Below are 21,671 nucleotides of genomic sequence, written 5' to 3'. Positions count from 1 at the left end.
CGGGGATCACAAAATAGATCTCCAAAATCTTGAATAAACACAAGATCCAGGTCCGTTTTAACACATTACATAAAATCCGTGATCTGGTTCCGTCTGTAAAAGATGTGATTCCGGACATACAATACCCTGGTGTCTACAAACTAAGTTGCCTCTGTGGTAGTAGTTACATTGAAGAAACCAAACGCCATGTCTCGGACCGCATTCGTGAAGACAAAGCAGACCTTAAACACGGTAGGACCAACACCTCGGCCGTGGCAGATCATTGTTATAATTCAGTAGGCTCACATGCCATTGACTTTTCCAAGACAGAGGTTCTTTGTAAGCCATCTGGCTACCATGAGAGATTCGTTCATGAGGCTATCCACATATACAAGCACAGAGACAATTTCAACCGAGAAGATGGATTCTATCTTAGCAATCATTGGAAAGATTTGATAAACCATTTCAGGTCTTAATTGATTGTTCACGCTTACAGTGGCTTTCAGACAGCATACATTAAAAAAAAAAATTCGTCTCCCCCCTCCTCTTTTCAGAATATAGATGGACTAGTCCTAAATAAACTGGCAAATCGCTGCGCGTGGCGCTAACGTTTTTTCTCTTCAAATAAATAAATAATTGCAACGTTTAAAAATACATTTATGCAAACCAACACACCTGAAGACGACCGTTTGTGTTATGGTCGAAACGTCGTGAGAATTTTTATTGTTTTATATATATTTTATTATTTTGTTGTTTCCCTTCAACGTGACTTTACCGAAAGAACTAAGAATATGAATTACTGCAGTCACGAAAGCTTTCAATCAAAATTTAACCGCCTCTACGGGGAGGGTTTTCACATAACTTTAAGATCCTTCAACAAACTCCGGGATAAGAAAGCTCAGCTGATCGAGTCTCTCACCTTCCTGAAGCGATGACGCGACTCTGGGGTAATACCAATCGCATTTACACTGACCTCTGCAGGCTGTAACTTCTTCTAATGCGAAACGAATTCTTTTCAAAACTAGCTTAGCTCTTATCTCAGACAAAATCAGACTTATACGCACCGAACTAGATCTGTTAGACAAGACACTCTACAAATCACACTTATCATTGAGGGCAACAATGTCCACATCGGATTGGGAACATGTAGACAATATGACTGCCTCTTCAGCTGCTACTATGTCGACCAAATGTAAGGAAAACTTGATTTCCAAATTTAACCTCCTCTTCAACAAAAGACCGGACCCACACACCAAAAAGTTAGACGTTAACAAAGTTGTAATTAATCGCAGTAACAGTTCTATTTCCGATTGTCTGAAATCCGTTTTAGCTAAAGGTCTAAACTTTGCAGTCACACCTAAACACATACCAGTTAATGATATAATTGCCCAAGTAGACATTGCTCTCAGGGGCCTGGGTCACATTGCTGCAGACATAGCAAGATCTGAAATCGCTGCAACCCTCAAAAACGCTAAGATGCCAGCTAGCAACCTCAGCAAAGATGAGCGTTTTGAATTATATAAATTAAAAAAGAGGGATGATATTGTAGTCCTCTCAGCTGACAAAGGCAATGCTACTGTCATCATGGATAAAATAGAATACAACAACAAAATTAAAGAATTACTCGACGATGGTATTTATACAAAAATAAAAAAAAAAGATCCCACCAACAGCCTCGTCACACAAACCAACAAAATAATTTCTGATTCAACCGCATTAATTGATCAATCTAAACAGTTTTCGTTGAAACCTTCTGCTGCCAGGCCACCAAGATTATACGGCTTACCAAAAATACATAAAGTAGATACACCCCTTCGTCCCATCGTCTCTACTATCAACTCCCCCACCTACAAACTAGCTCGTTTTTTGTCTGAAATCCTGCGTCCTTTCACTGGAAAAACCACCTCTGCGGTACAAAATTCTACTCACCTGGTATCGACAATCAAGGGTATTTCCCTGTCCCCAGACGACCTGCTTGTCAGTTTTGATGTAGTTTCCTTATTCACCAAGGTTCCTGTACCTGACACCATTGCAATCATTGAAGACTTGGTTCATCAAGGACTAAACACTGAGGTACCCCCCCTGGTGAGACACTGTTTAACCAATACATACTTCACTTGGAATGGAACTTTCTACAAACAAACTGAGGGCACCCCAATGGGCTCCCCGCTTTCTCTGGTTATAGCTAACATTTTCATGGAGAAATTTGAGACTGACGCCATCCAGACTGCTACTCTGCGCCCAACCTCATGGAAGAGGTACGTGGATGACACTTTTGTCATCTGGCCACATGGCCGGCCTGCTCGAGACCAATTCTTCGACCACATCAATTCCATACACCCAGCCATCAGATTTACCATGGAAGTCGAAATAGATGGCAAGCTACCTTTTTGGATGTCCTAATTAAAAGAGACCTGATGGTTCAATGAGCCACTCTGTCTACAGGAAAGCGACCCATACGGATGCTTATCTGAAACCGGATTCCCACCACTATCCATCACAGAAGAATTCTCTCATCAAGACTCTGTATCATAGAGCCCAATGCATATCCGACCAGGAACACATAGGCAGTGAACTCAAGCACGTACACCAAGCTCTTAAGGCTAATGGTTACTCCAACTATACAATCCGCAAAGCTATCACTCAAACCATGAATAAGGACCCTCTTGAGGAGCCTTTCAAAACCATCACTTTACCCTACATTGCGGGGATCACAAAAAAGATCTCCAAAATCTTGAATAAACACAAGATCCAGGTCCGTTTGAACACATTACATAAAATCCGTGATCTGGTTCCGTCTGTAAAAGATGTGATTCCGTACATACAATACCCTGGTGTCTACAAACTAAGTTGCCTCTGTGGTAGTAGTTACATTGGAGAAACCAAACGCCATGTCTCGGACCGCATTCGTGAACACAAAGCAGACCTTAAACACGGTAGGACCAACACCTCGGCCGTGGCAGATCATTGTTATAATTCAGTAGGCGCACATGCCATTGACTTTTCCAAGACAGAGGTTCTTTGTAAGCCATCTGGCTACCATGAGAGATTCGTTCACGAGGCTATCCACATATACAAGCACAGAGACAATTTCAACCAAGAAGATGGATTCTATCTTAGCAATCATTGGAAAGATTTGATAAACCATTTCAGGTCTTAATTGATTGTTCACGCTTACAGTGGCTTTCAGACAGCATACATTAAAAAAAAATTCGTCTCCCCCCTCCTCTTTTCAGAATATAGATGGACTAGTCCTAAATAAACTGGCAAATCGCTGCGCGTGGCGCTAACGTTTTTTTTCTTCAGATAAATAAATAATTGCAACGTTTAAAAATACATTTATGCAAACCAACACACCTGAAGACGACCGTTTGTGTTATGGTTGAAACGTCGTGAGAATTTTTATTGTTTTATATATATTTTATTATTTTGTTGTTTCCCTTCAACGTGACTTTACCGAAAGAACTAAGAATATGAATTACTGCAGTCACGAAAGCTTTCAATCAAAATTTAACCGCCTCTACGGGGAGGGTTTTCACATAACTTTAAGATCCTTCAACAAACTCCGGGATAAGAAAGCTCAGCTGATCGAGTCTCTCACCTTCCTGAAGAGATGCCGCGACTCTGGGGTGATACCAATCGCATTTACACTGACCTCTGCTGCTGTAACTTCTTCTAATGCGAAACGAATTCTTTTCAAAACTAGCTTAGCTCTTATCTCAGACAAAATCAGACTTATACGCACCGAACTAGATCAGTTAGACAAGACACTCTACAAATCACACTTATCATTGACGGCAACAATGTCCACATCGGATTGGGAACATGTAGACAATATGACTGCCTCTTAAGCTGCTACTATCTCGACCAAATGTAAGGAAAACCTGATTTCCAAATTTAACCTCCTCTTCAACAAAAGACCGGACCCACACACCAAAAAGTTAGACGTTAACAAAGTCGTAATTAATCGCAGTAACAGTTCTATTTCCGATGGTCTGAAATCCGTTTTAGCTAAAGGTCTAAACTTTGCAGTCACAACTAAACACATACCAGTTAATGATATAATTGCCCAAGTAGACGTTGCTCTCAGGGGCCTGGGTCACATTGCTGCAGATGTAGCAAGATCTGAAATCGCTGCAACCCTCAAAAACGCTAAGATGCCAGCTAGCAACCTCAGCAAAGATGAGCGTTTTGAATTATATGAATTAAAAAAGAGGGATGATATTGTAGTCCTCTCAGCTGACAAAGGCAATGCTACTGTCATCATGGATAAAATAGAATACAACAACAAAATTAAAGAATTACTCGACGATGGTAGTTATACAAAAATAAAAAGAGATCCCACCAACAGCCTCGTCACACAAACCAACAAAATAATTTCTGATTCAACCGCATTAATTGATCAATCTAAACAGTTTTCGTTGAAACCTTCTGCTGCCAGGCCACCAAAATTATACGGCTTACCAAAAATACATAAAGTAGATACACCCCTTCGTCCCATCGTCTCTACTATCAACTCCCCCACCTACAAACTAGCTCGTTTTTTGTCTGAAATCCTGCGTCCTTTCACTGGAAAAACCACCTCTGCGGTACAAAATTCTACTCACCTGGTATCGACAATCAAGGGTATTTCCCTGTCCCCAGACGACCTGCTTGTCAGTTTTGATGTAGTTTCCTTATTCACCAAGGTTCCTGTACCTGACACCATTGCAATCATTGAAGACTTGGTTCATCAAGGACTAAACACTGAGGTACCCCCCCCCTGGTGAGACACTGTTTAACCAATACATACTTCACTTGGAATGGAACTTTCTACAAACAAACTGAGGGCACCCCAATGGGCTCCCCCCTTTCTCCGGTTATAGCTAACATTTTCATGGAGAAATTTGAGACTGACGCCATCCAGACTGCCACTCTGCACCCAACCTTATGGAAGAGGTACGTGGATGACACTTTTGTCATCTGGCCACATGGCCGGCCTGCTCTAGACCAATTCTTCGACCACATCAATTCCATACACCCAGCCATCAGATTTACCATGGAAGTCGAAATAGATGGCAAGCTACCTTTTTTGGATGTCCTAATTAAAAGAGACCTGATGGTTCAATGAGCCACTCTGTCTACAGGAAAGCGACCCATACGGATGCTTATCTGAAACCGGATACCCACCACCATCCATCACAGAAGAATTCTCTCATCAAGACTCTGTATCATAGAGCCCAATGCATATCCGACCAGGAACACATAGGCAGTGAACTCAAGCACGTACACCAAGCTCTTAAGGCTAATGGTTACTCCGACTATACAATCCGCAAAGCTATCACTCAAACCATGAATAAGGACCCTCTTGAGGAGCCTTTCAAAACCATCACTTTACCCTACATTGCGGGGATCACAAAAAAGATCTCCAAAATCTTGAATAAACACAAGATCCAGCTCCGTTTGAACACATTACATAAAATCCGTGATCTGGTTCCGTCTGTAAAAGATGTGATTCCGGACATACAATACCCTGGTGTCTACAAACTAAGTTGCCTCTGTGGTAGTAGTTACATTGGAGAAACCAAACGCCATGTCTCGGACCGCATTCGTGAACACAAAGCAGACCTTAAACACGGTAGGACCAACACCTCGGCCGTGGCAGATCATTGTTATAATTCAGTAGGCACACATGCCATTGACTTTTCCAAGACAGAGGTTCTTTGTAAGCCATCTGGCTACCATGAGAGATTCGTTCACGAGGCTATCCACATATACAAGCACAGAGACAATTTCAACCAAGAAGATGGATTCTATCTTAGCAATCATTGGAAAGATTTGATAAACCATTTCAGGTCTTAATTGATTGTTCACGCTTACAGTGGCTTTCAGACAGCATACATTAAAAAAAAATTCGTCTCCCCCCTCCTCTTTTCAGAATATAGATGGACTAGTCCTAAATAAACTGGCAAATCGCTGCGCGTGGCGCTAACGTTTTTTTTCTTCAGATAAATAAATAATTGCAACGTTTAAAAATACATTTATGCAAACCAACACACCTGAAGACGACCGTTTGTGTTATGGTTGAAACGTCGTGAGAATTTTTATTGTTTTATATATATTTTATTATTTTGTTGTTTCCCTTCAACGTGACTTTACCGAAAGAACTAAGAATATGAATTACTGCAGTCACGAAAGCTTTCAATCAAAATTTAACCGCCTCTACGGGGAGGGTTTTCACATAACTTTAAGATCCTTCAACAAACTCCGGGATAAGAAAGCTCAGCTGATCGAGTCTCTCACCTTCCTGAAGAGATGCCGCGACTCTGGGGTAATACCAATCGCATTTACACTGACCTCTGCTGCTGTAACTTCTTCTAATGCGAAACGAATTCTTTTCAAAACTAGCTTAGCTCTTATCTCAGACAAAATCAGACTTATACGCACCGAACTAGATCAGTTAGACAAGACACTCTACAAATCACACTTATCATTGACGGCAACAATGTCCACATCGGATTGGGAACATGTAGACAATATGACTGCCTCTTCAGCTGCTACTATCTCGACCAAATGTAAGGAAAACCTGATTTCCAAATTTAACCTCCTCTTCAACAAAAGACCGGACCCACACACCAAAAAGTTAGACGTTAACAAAGTCGTAATTAATCGCAGTAACAGTTCTATTTCCGATGGTCTGAAATCCGTTTTAGCTAAAGGTCTAAACTTTGCAGTCACAACTAAACACATACCAGTTAATGATATAATTGCCCAAGTAGACGTTGCTCTCAGGGGCCTGGGTCACATTGCTGCAGATGTAGCAAGATCTGAAATCGCTGCAACCCTCAAAAACGCTAAGATGCCAGCTAGCAACCTCAGCAAAGATGAGCGTTTTGAATTATATGAATTAAAAAAGAGGGATGATATTGTAGTCCTCTCAGCTGACAAAGGCAATGCTACTGTCATCATGGATAAAATAGAATACAACAACAAAATTAAAGAATTACTCGACGATGGTAGTTATACAAAAATAAAAAGAGATCCCACCAACAGCCTCGTCACACAAACCAACAAAATAATTTCTGATTCAACCGCATTAATTGATCAATCTAAACAGTTTTCGTTGAAACCTTCTGCTGCCAGGCCACCAAAATTATACGGCTTACCAAAAATACATAAAGTAGATACACCCCTTCGTCCCATCGTCTCTACTATCAACTCCCCCACCTACAAACTAGCTCGTTTTTTGTCTGAAATCCTGCGTCCTTTCACTGGAAAAACCACCTCTGCGGTACAAAATTCTACTCACCTGGTATCGACAATCAAGGGTATTTCCCTGTCCCCAGACGACCTGCTTGTCAGTTTTGATGTAGTTTCCTTATTCACCAAGGTTCCTGTACCTGACACCATTGCAATCATTGAAGACTTGGTTCATCAAGGACTAAACACTGAGGTACCCCCCCCCCCCTGGTGAGACACTGTTTAACCAATACATACTTCACTTGGAATGGAACTTTCTACAAACAAACTGAGGGCACCCCAATGGGCTCCCCCCTTTCTCCGGTTATAGCTAACATTTTCATGGAGAAATTTGAGACTGACGCCATCCAGACTGCCACTCTGCACCCAACCTTATGGAAGAGGTACGTGGATGACACTTTTGTCATCTGGCCACATGGCCGGCCTGCTCTAGACCAATTCTTCGACCACATCAATTCCATACACCCAGCCATCAGATTTACCATGGAAGTCGAAATAGATGGCAAGCTACCTTTTTTGGATGTCCTAATTAAAAGAGACCTGATGGTTCAATGAGCCACTCTGTCTACAGGAAAGCGACCCATACGGATGCTTATCTGAAACCGGATACCCACCACCATCCATCACAGAAGAATTCTCTCATCAAGACTCTGTATCATAGAGCCCAATGCATATCCGACCAGGAACACATAGGCAGTGAACTCAAGCACGTACACCAAGCTCTTAAGGCTAATGGTTACTCCGACTATACAATCCGCAAAGCTATCACTCAAACCATGAATAAGGACCCTCTTGAGGAGCCTTTCAAAACCATCACTTTACCCTACATTGCGGGGATCACAAAAAAGATCTCCAAAATCTTGAATAAACACAAGATCCAGCTCCGTTTGAACACATTACATAAAATCCGTGATCTGGTTCCGTCTGTAAAAGATGTGATTCCGGACATACAATACCCTGGTGTCTACAAACTAAGTTGCCTCTGTGGTAGTAGTTACATTGGAGAAACCAAACGCCATGTCTCGGACCGCATTCGTGAACACAAAGCAGACCTTAAACACGGTAGGACCAACACCTCGGCCGTGGCAGATCATTGTTATAATTCAGTAGGCTCACATGCCATTGACTTTTCCAAGACAGAGGTTCTTTGTAAGCCATCTGGCTACCATGAGAGATTCGTTCATGAGGCTATCCACATATACAAGCACAGAGACAATTTCAACCGAGAAGATGGATTCTATCTTAGCAATCATTGGAAAGATTTGATAAACCATTTCAGGTCTTAATTGATTGTTCACGCTTACAGTGGCTTTCAGACAGCATACATTAAAAAAAAAAATTCGTCTCCCCCCTCCCCTTTTCAGAATATAGATGGACTAGTCCTGGGTAAACTGCCAAATCGTTGCGCGTGGCGCTAACGTTTTTTATAAATAAATAAATGCGCCGTTTAAAAATACAATATTTACAATAAAACAAAGTTACAAAGTGGCGAGCCGGGTGAAGACAAATTAAACTTAAGCGAGATCATTAAAGTGAATGCAATCAGGCGAGGGCAGGAGGCAAGGCCCCGCGTGGCTAGGCCCCGCGTTGTAAAGTTCCAACCTGGACATCGATTCCCATGCTCGCTGCTACTCAACTGACATCCCTGAGAGAGAGAGCGAGGCTCTACCTTGGTAAACAACAACCACCACCACCATGAGAATTTCTCACCTCGGATTTCAGTGCAAGCGCGGATCGGCAGCCTCCTCTTACTTCGCGACGTCACGCGGGTAAACAGGTAACATGACGTCACTTCCAGGGTAAGAGACACGCCCTTCCCACGAGCGGCTCTGTAACAGAATTAATTATGTTAATGAGCCTAGCCCATATGTCGAGGGATGGGGCGTGGCTGCTGAACGCCTCGCAATCAACTCTCGACGGCTTCAACGGCTACATTATGTTAATGAACCGCCAGTCACTGGGCGAAGCTTTGCCCAAATAAGGATTGCCACTGGACCGATATCGGCAGCGACCCAAGCGGAGGTGACGTCACGCTCAAGAGCGCGGTGGACGGGCGAGGGGTGAATACCTTGGTGACATGACGTCACTAGCGAGGTACACCTCACCCTGGCGTTTCACGCCGATGAGGTAATGCAAAGTGGTGACGTCACAGAGTTGAAGTTTAGATTCATTTTCCATTGCTCCCTCCCTTGGGTGTGTGAGCTCAGCTACAACAACAACGTGGACATTATTGTGTATACACTGTGTGTGTGTGTACACTGTGTGTGTACACTGTGTGTATACACAGTGTGTACCCTATGTGTACACTGTGTGTGCACTGTATGTACACTGCATGTGTGTACACTGTGTGTGTATACACTGTGTGTGTACAGTGTTTGTGTACACTATGTGTGTACACTGTGTATACACTGTGTGTACACTGTATGTGTACACTGTGTGTACACTGTGTGTGTACACTGTCTGTGTACACTGTGTACATTGTGTGTACACTGTGTATAAACTGTGTGCACACTGTGTGTGTACACTGTGTGTGTGTATACTGTGTGTATACACTGTGTGTGTACATTGTGTGTACACTATGTGTATACACTGTGTGTGTGTGTGTGTACACACACACACAGTGTGTAAACTGTGTGTACACTGTGTGTGTACACTGTGTGTGCACACTGTGTGTGTACACTGTTTGTGTGTACACTGTTTGTTTCCACATTGAACCGAACCCCTGGCAAGGCCATCTACTTAACGTTGAGAGAAAATTCACACGAAATGTCCTTTGCAATGAAGTCTTCCAGATGTAAATTGATACAAGCTTTTAATGAAGAAATAAAATCATCTAATTCAAAACACAACACAATTCAAAGATGTTTCATTTTAAAACTTCAAAACGGAGCATGGGGTACTTGCGTGAATGCGTCCTTCGTGTGCAAATGTTGTGACTTTCCTGGCCTGAAGGCCATCAATGTGTTGGACCATTATTGGTGCACAGCGTCTCAATAACAGCAGTGGGGTTTGCTTCAACCGATAGGTACGAACATCCAGACGTCAATCAGCAAGGAGCATTTATAGTCCTAGCTAGACAAAATCTACGTCAACACGTAAGACAAAACTACAATTCGTGTTGTAGAGAATGTACCTCCTCCTATACGTGTAACTTTCAAGTGGTATGCCTTGTAACTGATTAATGATCCGAGCGTGCTCCCTATTTCAAAGACAATGAGTTGCTGCAGAGGCAGACGCTTCGTGAAACACAAAAGTACCCTTTGACCTGTATCACAAGAACAACGGGTCTCACCCGAGTTCTCTGTACAGGTTACTTACAAAACACACCCACGCACTTTGTCCTAACATCACATATTCAATGTTTGACCCCCAGACAAAATGTTACATGTACGCGCACAATCAGACAAGTATAAATTCTAAATGATTGACGGGCATATTAACATTGATTACTGCAGCGAAATTGACTGCATCACGTTACATCGTATTAACAAGAAAAATACGCACCGTCTGCTTAACAGTGTATGTACAAATCATTTCTGTTCTTAATTAATTGTATTTTTACGATGACCTTCAGACCGCAGCTCTTTTGCCAGCATTGCCTCTTAATACCTCTCACACCACGGTTAATGGTATAGTTTTACAATATGGAGCATACTAGGGCCTCGCAGCTGTCTCTCTCCCCCTCCTCTGTTCCGACCATGGACGAACTCGTCCGTCTGAACGGGACCCGTAGCTATCCGTGGGGCTGAAATTTGAGGGTAAGAATCCACCCATTTTTTCGCCATATAGCATTGTGATATAACGACTTATTGTTGGTAGCTTAGCTGATTGGAGAATATAGAGTTTATTGATAACATGAAGGTAATTTATATTTTAGTTTTTATTGGTTCACTATATAGTACTGTGAATAGCTCAGATGTGTAGTCATTTCTGTGACCAGTCACTAGCTAATCACTCAGTTGTTTCAATGCTGGATTCGCCTAGTTATTTCAATGCTAAATTCTCCTGTTTGATTTGTACTAAGAGCCTCGGTGAATGTGTATGCTCTGACTTTAACGTAGCTATTTCTGCAGCAGGTACAAACTAACCACTCAGCTATCTCAATGCTAAATTCTATGCTAATTCCATTGTCAAGATGTGTATGCCTTAACTTAGCTATTTCAATGCTAAATTCTATGCTAATCCCTTTAACAATGGGTGCCTCTGCGGGTGTGTATGCTTTAACTTTTAACATAGCTATTTCTGTGACCAGTCACAAGCTAATCATTCAGCCATTTCAATGCTAAATTCTATGCTAATTCCTTTGTCAAGGCGCTTTGTTCCTCTCACACAGCTTAAAGGCCGTATCTGAACGTGGCTCTTTCACTCCAGCGCTGTCCTACCAGACAGTCTCGCTCCCTTCACCTGATGAAGGCCGCTTGTGTTGTGGCCGAAACGTCGTGAGAATATTATTGTGTTATTTTATTTTATAAATTTATTATTTTATTATCATTCTACGTGACTTTACCGAAAGAACCAAAGAAGATGAATCATTGCAGTCACGAAAGCTTTAAATCGAAATTTAACCGCCTCTACGGGGAGGGATTCCACACATCCTTAAGATCATTCAACAGACTTCAGGATAAGAAGGCTCAACTAATCGAGTCTCTCACCTTTCTGAAGAGATGCCGCGACTCTAAGGTAATACCAACCGCATTTACACTAACCTCTGCTGTTGCAACTTCTCTCAATGCAAAACGAATTCTAGCTAGAACTAGCTTCGCTCTTATCTCGGAAAAAATCAGACTTACACGCACCGAACTCGATCAGTTAGACAAGACACTCTACAAATCACACTTAAAATTGACAGCAACAATGTCTACATCGGATTGGGAACATGTAGACAATATGACTACCTCTTCGGCTGCCACTATGTCGAACAAATGTAGGGACAATTTGATTTCCAAATTCAATCACCTCTCCAGCAAAAAATCGGATCCACACACCGAAAAGATAGACGTCAACAAAGTCGTAATTAATCGCAGTAACAGTTCCATTTCTGATGGTCTGAAATCCGTTTTAGCTAAAGGTCTAAACTTTGCTGTCACACCGAGACACTTACCGGTTAATGATATCATTGCCCATGTCGACGTTGCACTCAAGGGCTTGAGTCACATCTCTGCAGACGTAGCAAGATCTGAAATCGCTGCAACCCTCAAAAACCGTAAGTTGCCACCCAGCAACATCAGCAAAGACGAACGTTTTGAATTATCTCAATTAAAAAATAGGGATGATATTGTCGTCCTTTCAGCCGACAAAGGCAATGCCACTGTCATCATGGACAAAACAGAATATAACAACAAAATTCAAGAACTACTCAACGATGGCAGCTACACAAAAATAAAAAGAGATCCCACCAACAGCCTGGTCACCAAAACGAACGAAATAATCTCTGATTCAACAGCATTAACTGATGAGGTCAAACAGTTCTCGTTGAAGCCCTCTGCTGCCAGACCACCAAGATTATATGGCCTTCCAAAGATACAAAAAAGATACACCCCTTCGTCCCATCGTCTCTACTATCAGCTCCCCCACCTACAAACTGGCACGTTTTCTTGCTGATATACTGCCACCTTTCACTGGAAAAACCACCTCTGCGGTACTAAATTCTACTCACCTGGTATCGACAATCAAAGGCATTTCCCTGTCCCCAAACGACCTGCTTGTCAGTTTTGATGTGGTGTCCTTGTTCACCAAAGTCCCGGTACCTGACACCATCGCTATCATTGAAGACCTGGTTCATCAAGGACTGCATACTGATGTACCCCCCCTGGTGAGACATTGCTTAACCAACACTTACTTCACCTGGAATGGAACTTTCCACAAACAAACTGAGGGCACCCCAATGGGCTCCCCCCTATCTCCGGTTGTAGCCAACGTATTCATGGAAAAATTTGAAACTGACGCCATCCAGACTGCCACTCTACGCCCGACCTTATGGAAGAGGTACGTTGATGACACCTTTGTCATCTGGCCACATGGCCAGCCTGCTCTAGACCAATTCCGCGACCACATCAATTCCATACACCCAGCCATCAGATTTACCATGGAGGTCGAAAAAGATGGCAAACTACCCTTTTTGGATGTCTTAATTAAAAGAAGACATGATGGTTCAATGAGCCACTCTGTCTACAGGAAAGCTACCCATACAGATGTTTACTTGAAACCGGATTCCCACCACCATCCATCCCAAAAAAACTCCCTCATCAAGACTCTATACCATAGAGCCCAATGCATTTCCGACCAGGAACACATTACCAGTGAACTCAAGCACATACACCAGGCTCTCAGGGCTAATGGCTACTCCGACTACACAATCCGCAAAGCCATCACTCCAGTCATGAAGAAGGATCCTCTTGTGGAGCCACTCAAAACCATCACCTTACCCTACATTGCAGGGGTCACTAAAAAGATCTCCAAAATCCTGAACAAACACAAGATCCAGGTCCGATTCAACACAGTACATAAAATCCGTGATTTAGTTCCATCTGTAAAAGATGCTGTTCCAGACATACAGTACCCGGGCGTTTACAAACTAAAGTGCCTCTGTGGTAGTAGCTACATTGGAGAAACCAAAAGACATATCTCGGACCGCATCCGCGAACACAAAGCAGACTTGAAACACGGTAGGACGAACTCCTCTGCCGTGGCAGATCACTGTTATAATTCAGTGGGCTCACATGACATTGACTTCTCCAAGACGGAGGTTCTTTGCAAACCAACCGGCTACCATGAGAGATTCGTTCATGAGGCCATTCACATATACAAGCACAGAGACAATTTCAACCGAGAAGATGGATTCAGGCTTAGTAACCACTGGAAAGATGTTTTAAATCATTTCTGTTCTTAATTAATTGTATTTTTACGATGACCTTCAGACCGCAGCTCTTTTGCCAGCATTGCCTCTTAATACCTCTCACACCACGGTTAATGGTATAGTTTTACAATATGGAGCATACTAGGGCCTCGCAGCTGTCTCTCTCCCCCTCCTCTGTTCCGACCATGGACGAACTCGTCCGTCTGAACGGGACCCGTAGCTATCCGTGGGGCTGAAATTTGAGGGTAAGAATCCACCCATTTTTTCGCCATATAGCATTGTGATATATAACGACTTATTGTTGGTAGCTTAGCTGATTGGAGAATATAGAGTTTATTGATAACATGAAGGTAATTTATATTTTAGTTTTTATTGGTTCACTATATAGTACTGTGAATAGCTCAGATGTGTAGTCATTTCTGTGACCAGTCACTAGCTAATCACTCAGTTGTTTCAATGCTGGATTCGCCTAGTTATTTCAATGCTAAATTCTCCTGTTTGATTTGTACTAAGGGCCTCGGTGAATGTATATGCTCTGACTTTAACGTAGCTATTTCTGCAGCAGGTACAAGCTAACCACTCAGCTATCTCAATGCTAAATTCTATGCTAATTCCATTGTCAAGATGTGTATGCCTTAACTTAGCTATTTCAATGCTAAATTCTATGCTAATCCCTTTAACAATGGGTGCCTCTGCGGGTGTGTATGCTTTAACTTTTAACATAGCTATTTCTGTGACCAGTCACAAGCTAATCATTCAGCCATTTCAATGCTAAATTCTATGCTAATTCCTTTGTCAAGGCGCTTTGTTCCTCTCACACAGCTTAAAGGCCGTATCTGAACGTGGCTCTTTCACTCCACCGCTGTCCTACCAGACAGTCTCACTCCCTTCACCTGATGAAGGCCGCTTGTGTTGTGGCCGAAACGTCGTGATAATATTATTGTGTTATTTTATTTTATCAATTTATTATTTTATTATCATTCTACGTGACTTTACCGAAAGAACCAAAGAAGATGTATATTTGGAGTTTGCGCGTCACTCCGTTTAGCGTCTTTGACCGATAGACATTGACACACGTATTCTTTGTTCTTTCTGTAAAATTACGTGGACAGAAAATAACAATAACAGATAATACAATTACATTAAATAAAGACCACTTATGTTGCAATCAAAACGTATTTTTTTTTGCTTTATTTACTATTTTTTACGTTTATGTTATTTTTATTTTATTTTTCTATCTACGTGACTTTACCGAAAGAACCAAGAATATTAATTCCTGCAGTCACCAAAGTTTTAAGTCAAAACATTCACACACGTTGACAAAGCCTCACCTTGTGTTGTTGTGGGCAGGTCGCTTCTGATAACAAGAGCGGTATAGCAGCTCAAGCGGGCTTGGCCTGGTAACAAAAGAAAATCAAAACTGCGTGAATATTTACAATAAAACAAAGTTACAAAGTGGCGAGCCGGGTGAAGACAAATTAAACTTAAGCGAGATAATTAAAGTAAATGCAATCAGGCGAGGGCAGGAGGCAAGGCCGCGCGTGGGTAGGCCCCGCGTTGTAAAGTTCCCACCTGGACATCGATTCCCATGCTCGCTGCTACTCAACTGACATCCCTACGAGAGAGCGAGGCTCTACCTTGGTAAACAACAACAACCACCACAACAACAACAACCACCACTACCACTACAACCACCACCACCACCACAACCACCACCACAACGATGAGAATTTCTCACCTCGGATTTCAGTGCAAGCGCGCACACGGCAGCTTCCTGTTGCCTCGCGACAGCAGGAAGTAGTATGACGTCACTTCCCTCCCACGAGCGGCTCTCTAACTGAATAAATTATGTTAATGAAGCCGGCCCATATGTTGAGAGATGGGGGCGTGGACGCTGAACCCGTCGCAATAAACTCGCGACGGCTTTAACGGTCACATTATGTTAATGAGCTACCAGTCACTGGGCGTAGCTTTGCCCAAATAAGGATTGCCACTGGAGCGATATCGGCAGTGACCCAAGCGGAGGTGACGTCACGCTCAAGAGAGCGGTGGACAGGGGAGGGATGAATACCTTGGTGACATGACGTCACTAGGGAGGTACACCTCACTCTGGAGTTTCACGCCGATGAGGTAATTAAGAGTGGTGACGTCACAGAGTTGGAGTTTAAGTTGACTTTAGATTCATTTTCCATTGCTCCCTCCCTTGGGTGTGTGAGCTCAGCAACAACAACGTGGACATTATTGTGCATACACTGTGTGTACACTGTGTGTGTATACACTGTGTGTCACTGTGTGTGTCACTGTGTGTCACTGTGTCACTGTGTGTCACTGTGTGTGCACACTGTGTGTGTCACTGTGTGTGTGTCACTGTGTATATACTGTATGTACACCGTGTATACGATGTGTGTGTGTACACTGTGTATACCCTGTGTGTACACTGTTTGTGTACACTGTGTATACACTGTGTGCGTACACTGTGTGTGTGTACACTGTGTGTACATTGTGTGTGTACACTGTGTGTGTACACTGTGTGTACACTCTGTGTATACACTGTGTGTGTCACTGTGTGTGTCAATGTGTGTGTGTCACTGTGCCTGGCACAAGCGTCGTGGTGACGTCACCTCCACTTAGTGGCGAATGGCGGTTGTTGTCACTGTGTGTCACTGTGTGCGTCACTGTCACTGTGTGTGTACACTGTGTATATACTGCGTGTACACACACAGTGTGTGTGTGTACACTATGTGTATACACTGTGTGTACACTGTCTGTGTCACTGTGTCACTGTGTGTACACTGTGTGTGTACACTGTGTGTGTACACTGTATGTGTGTGTACACTGTGTGTGTACACTGTGTGTGTACACTGTGTACAGACACTGTGTGTGTACACTGTGTGTACTGTGTATACACTGTGTCCACTGTGTATGTACACTGTGTATACGGTGTGTGTGTACACTGTATACACTGTGTGTACACTGTGTACACGTGTGTACATTGTGTGTACACTGTGTATAAACTGTTCACTGTGTGTGTGTACACTGTGTGTACACTGTGTGTGTGTACACTGTGTGTGTATACTGTGTATGTACAGTGTGTGTACACTGTGTGTACACTGTGTGTACTCTGTGTGTGTACACTGTGTGTGTACACTGTGTGTGTGTACTCTGTGTGTGTGTACTCTGTGTGTGTACACTGTGTGTACAGTGTGTGTACACTGTGTGTGTACTGTGTGTGTACACTGTGTGTGTACACTGTGTTTGTGTCCACATTGAACCGAACCCCTGCAAGGCCATCTACTTAATGACGAGAGAAAATTCACACGAAATGTCCTTTTCAATGAAGTCTTCCAGATGTAAATTGAGACAAGCTTTTAATGAAGAAATAAAATCATCTAATTCAAAACACAACACAAGTCGAAGATGTTTCATTTTAAAACTTCAAAACGGAGTACCGGGTGCTTGCGTGAATTCGTCCTTCGTGTGCAAATGTTGTGACTTTCCTGGCATGAAGGCCGTCAATGTGTTGGACCATTAAATGGTGCACAGCGTCTCAACAACAGCAGTGGGGTTTGCCTCAACCGATGGTTGTGAACATCCAGACGTGAATCAGCAAGGTGCATTTCTAGTCCCAGTTAGACAAAATATACGTCAACACGTAAGACAAAACTACAATTCGTGTTGTAGAGAATGTATCTCCTCCTATACGTGTAACTTTCAAGTGGTATGCCTTGTAACTGATGAATGATCCGAGCGTGCTCCCTATTTCAAAGACGATGAGTTGCTCCAGAGGCAGACGCTTCGAGAAACACAAAAGTACCCTTTGACCTGTATCACAAGGACAACGGGTCTCACCTTAGTTCTCTGTACAGGTTACTTCCAAAACACACACACACTTTGTCCTAACATCACATATTCAATGTGTGACCCTCAGATAAAATGTTACATGCACAATCAGACAAGTATTCATTCTAAATCATTGACGGGCATATTAGCAACATTGAATTACTGCAGCGAAATTGACTGCATCACGTTACATCATATTAACAAGAAGTTATTTTACAAATACGCACCATCTGCTTAACAGTGTATGTACACCGTACTATTGTTGCGTCATTCAAAACGAGTAGGCCGTTGCATGCTGGCGTCTGGGTCAAAATTTAGCAAATTCTAAACATTACGCTACAAATAATAGATCACGGCACTTCGATGGCAACACAATCAATCGTCATCAGGTGGGACAAGCACAGCAGCAATAAGAGGAAACTGCTGGAGTAGGCGCCTACTACTTCAGCAGTTTCTCTTGCTGTGGTTGTCCGACCTGATGACGATTGCTTGTGTTGTGATCTAAACGCCGTGACCTGTTATGTTTCTACCCACGTGGTGACTTTACCGAAAGAACTCAAGAGTGTGGATTCGAATCAAGATTGCCTACAAACTACACAACTGAGATGACGCATCAATCATCGCCCCCTACTGACAGGCTCTTGTCCACATGCAGGTTGGTGCAGGGCCACCACCCTGTGCCACACAGGGGCAGCTGCTACTTGGTGATGCGCTTCGAGTGTTTCAGACGAGGTACGACAAAACTCGGAGATGCCGAGGCGGTTAAGCAAGCGCCGAGTAAATGCAATTATTATAACATAGTGAATGCTTGGGAGCTTATTGTCTCTCGCTCCTGGTTAGAGATCTACCCAACCCACAGGTCCACAAAGACTGGCCGCTCTTACTCTGCAGGTTGAACCTAGGAATTGAGTGTTCAACTTCACATTCTTGTCATTAATGGCCTGTGACAAAGGTGCATCTATTGTAGCGACATCGTCTCTGGCTTACACATCTACCGGGTCTCCACTTGACTTTGTATTGTCTAGGAGCAAGTCCACCCACACCTCCACTTCCACAAACTGCTGGGAGTTGCCTCGCTCTGCCTCACAGTGAGAATTCTCCTCCTGCTTCACGTTGCGTCCATCGATGTGAAGGTCCCATTTTGGAGTTGAATCTTCATCCCATTTCACCTTCACTTCTTCCCTCTTCACCATCACTTCATCCCTCTTCACCATCACCTCTTTATATTTCACCTCGATACCTTTAAAAGTGTCCAAGCTGGGATTTTCGTCCGGTTCTTGTTTCATGAGGGATGGGCTTATTGGGGCACTTTGACTTTCACAAGCTGATTTCAGACTCCACTCCTTGCAGATCTTCTGATGCTTCTATGTTCTCTGGTGTACTTGAAGATTTTATGAATGTGCAAACGCCTTCCCGCAGAGTGCACCTGAAGGGTTTCTCTCCCGTGTGTGTTCTCTGGTGTACTTTAAGATGTGGTGACTGTGAAAACGCCTTCCCGCATAGAGTGCACTTGAAGGGTTTCTCTCCCGTGTGTGTTCTCTGGTGTACTTTAAGATGTGGTGACTGTGAAAACGCCTTCCCGCACAGAGTGCACTTGAAGGGTTTCTCTCCCATGTGTGTTCTCTCGTGTACTTGAAGATTTGATGACTGTGCAAACATCATCCCACACAAAATGCACCTGAAGGGTTTCTTTCCTGTGTGTATCCTCTGGTGTTTTTTAAGAACAGATGACAGTGAAAATGCCTTCCCACACACAGTGCACTTGAATGGTTTCTCTCCTGTGTGTGTTCTCTGGTGTTTTTTAAGAACAGTTGACTGTGAAAATGACTTCCCACACACACTGCACTTGAAGGGTTTCACTCCCGTGTGTGTTCTCTGGTGTTCTACAAGAGTAGATGAATGTGCAAACGCCTTCCCACACATCGTGCACCTGAAGGATTTCACTCCCGTGTGTGTTCTCTGGTGTATTACAAGAGCAGATGAACGTGGAAACGCCTTCCCACACACACTGCACTTGAAGGGTTTCTCTCCCGTGTGTGTTCTCTGGTGTTCTACAAGAGTAGATGAATGTGCAGACGCCTTCCCACACATCGTGCACCTGAAGGGTTTCACTCCCGTGTGTGTTCTCTGGTGTATTACAAGAGCAGATGAACGTGGAAACGCCTTCCCACACACACTGCACCTGAAGGGTTTCTCTCCCGTGTGTGTTCTCTGGTGGGTCTGAAAAACTGATGACCATGCAAATGCCTTCCCACACACAGTGCACTTAAAGGGTTTCTCTCCCGTGTGTGTTCTCTGGTGGGTCTGAAAAACTGATGTCCATGCAAATGCCTTCCCACACACAGTGCACTTGAAGGGTTTCACTCCCGTGTGTGTTCTCTGGTGTGTTACAAGAGCAACCGACTGTGAAAATGCCTTCCCACACACACTGCACTTGAAGGGTTTCACTGCCATGTGTGTTCTCTGGTGGGTTACAAGAGCAGATGAACGTGCAAACGCCTTCCCACACACACTGCACTTGAAGGGTTTCTCTCCTGTGTGTGTTCTCTGGTGTTCTTTAAGAACAGATGACTGTGAAAATGCCTTCCCACACACAGTGCACTTGAAGGGTTTCTCTCCCGTATGTGTTCTCTGGTGTATTTTAAGAGCAAATGACCGTGCAAATGCATAGTTGCATACACTACACTTGAAGGGTTTCTCTCCTGTGTGTGTTCTCTGGTGTATTTTAAGAGTAGATGAATGTGCAAACGCCTTCCCGCACATCGTGCACCTGAAGGGTTTCTCTCCTGTGTGAGTTCTCTGGTGCCATGTCAAATTTCCAGTCCGATCCGTGCTGTATGCACACCGGTCGCATTGTTGACTTGTCCTACCGAGCTGCGCTGAGTGCATTTGCTCCATCAGTCCAATTCTGCGGAGGAAGCATCAGAGGAAGCGTCAGCTGCAGACAGAAAAAAATAATATCCACACCATCTACACGTCAGTATCGAGGCACAGAGGAATGCATATATACATGTGACTTACACGTCTATATTCATATATTCATGATGTAGTAAAAACGTTTCACAAATTCATCACAGGGCAGTTACGGCACACAATGAGAGGGCAAATGGTCATAAACATGCCTGGAAGCCCTCGTATCTTCAAAATGAATGTTAACCTAAAACTCCGAGCACACAATTTCTGCTGTCTGGTTACAAAAGGAATATTTATGAGAGCTAAATTCAGCTGACATAGCAAAGGGTATTGAAAACAATACTATTTGTGTTAGGCAGAAATGCATAAATTAACGTTCAATCGCAAATTAGAGGTGTGAATCCAGGCTCACGTCCTTAAATGCTGGGATGAACAGTTCCGACTTCAGCTGCACGTGTGTGCTGTGTTCACCTCCTGTTTCCATTCTTACAAAGAGTTCCAGAGGAAAACAAAAATAAACTATTGTTTTGATATAACTTCCGTGTTCAACAGAGTTAATAGACTTTACTGCAAATACAAACTTGACACTGTCACACACTGGCAGTGGCGTGTCTAGAATCATGCCTGGCCACCTTCATCTGCTTGGCATGAATGCTTCCTCACTCCACCAAGTAATTAATCGAGGATCAATGAACATAGCCGAGGCTAACTGGAGTTTGCGTGTCCCTCTCCGTGGTGAGATGTTAACTGCCTCACCTGGTGTACAGGAAGTCGTGGGTTCGATCCCGACCCTGACGCCTGCTGTATATTTGGAGTTTGCACGTCTCTCCGCTGAGCGTCTTTG

General features: G+C 43.3%; 1 protein-coding gene across 1 annotated transcript; it reads right to left on the bottom strand.

The window, feature by feature from the left end:
• Positions 1-17,527: 17,527 nt before the first annotated feature.
• Positions 17,528-21,360, bottom strand: LOC142916595 (uncharacterized). The gene is made up of 2 exons (XM_076061731.1): positions 21,240-21,360; positions 17,528-20,822 (listed from the first exon to the last, which is right to left on the bottom strand). The coding sequence occupies exon 2, from the start codon at positions 20,810-20,812 to the stop codon at positions 19,232-19,234; it is 1,581 nt and encodes a 526-aa protein (XP_075917846.1). The 5' UTR covers positions 20,813-20,822; positions 21,240-21,360; the 3' UTR covers positions 17,528-19,231.
• Positions 21,361-21,671: the final 311 nt, after the last annotated feature.

This window comes from Petromyzon marinus, unplaced genomic scaffold, assembly GCF_048934315.1.
Source record: "Petromyzon marinus isolate PM22_M1 ecotype Great Lakes invasive population unplaced genomic scaffold, UKy_Petmar_22M1.pri1.0 PM_G_Scaffold_4, whole genome shotgun sequence".
In the NCBI taxonomy this organism is placed as follows: Eukaryota; Metazoa; Chordata; class Hyperoartia; order Petromyzontiformes; family Petromyzontidae; genus Petromyzon; species Petromyzon marinus.
The sequence above is the reverse complement of the archived record's forward strand: the minus strand, read 5'-3'. Positions and strand labels throughout refer to the sequence as shown.

Coding starts and splice junctions, on each gene's coding strand:
- LOC142916595 (XM_076061731.1), bottom strand. CDS start 20,812: ATGGAGCAAATGCACTCAGCGCAGCTCGGTAGGACAAGTCAACAATGC.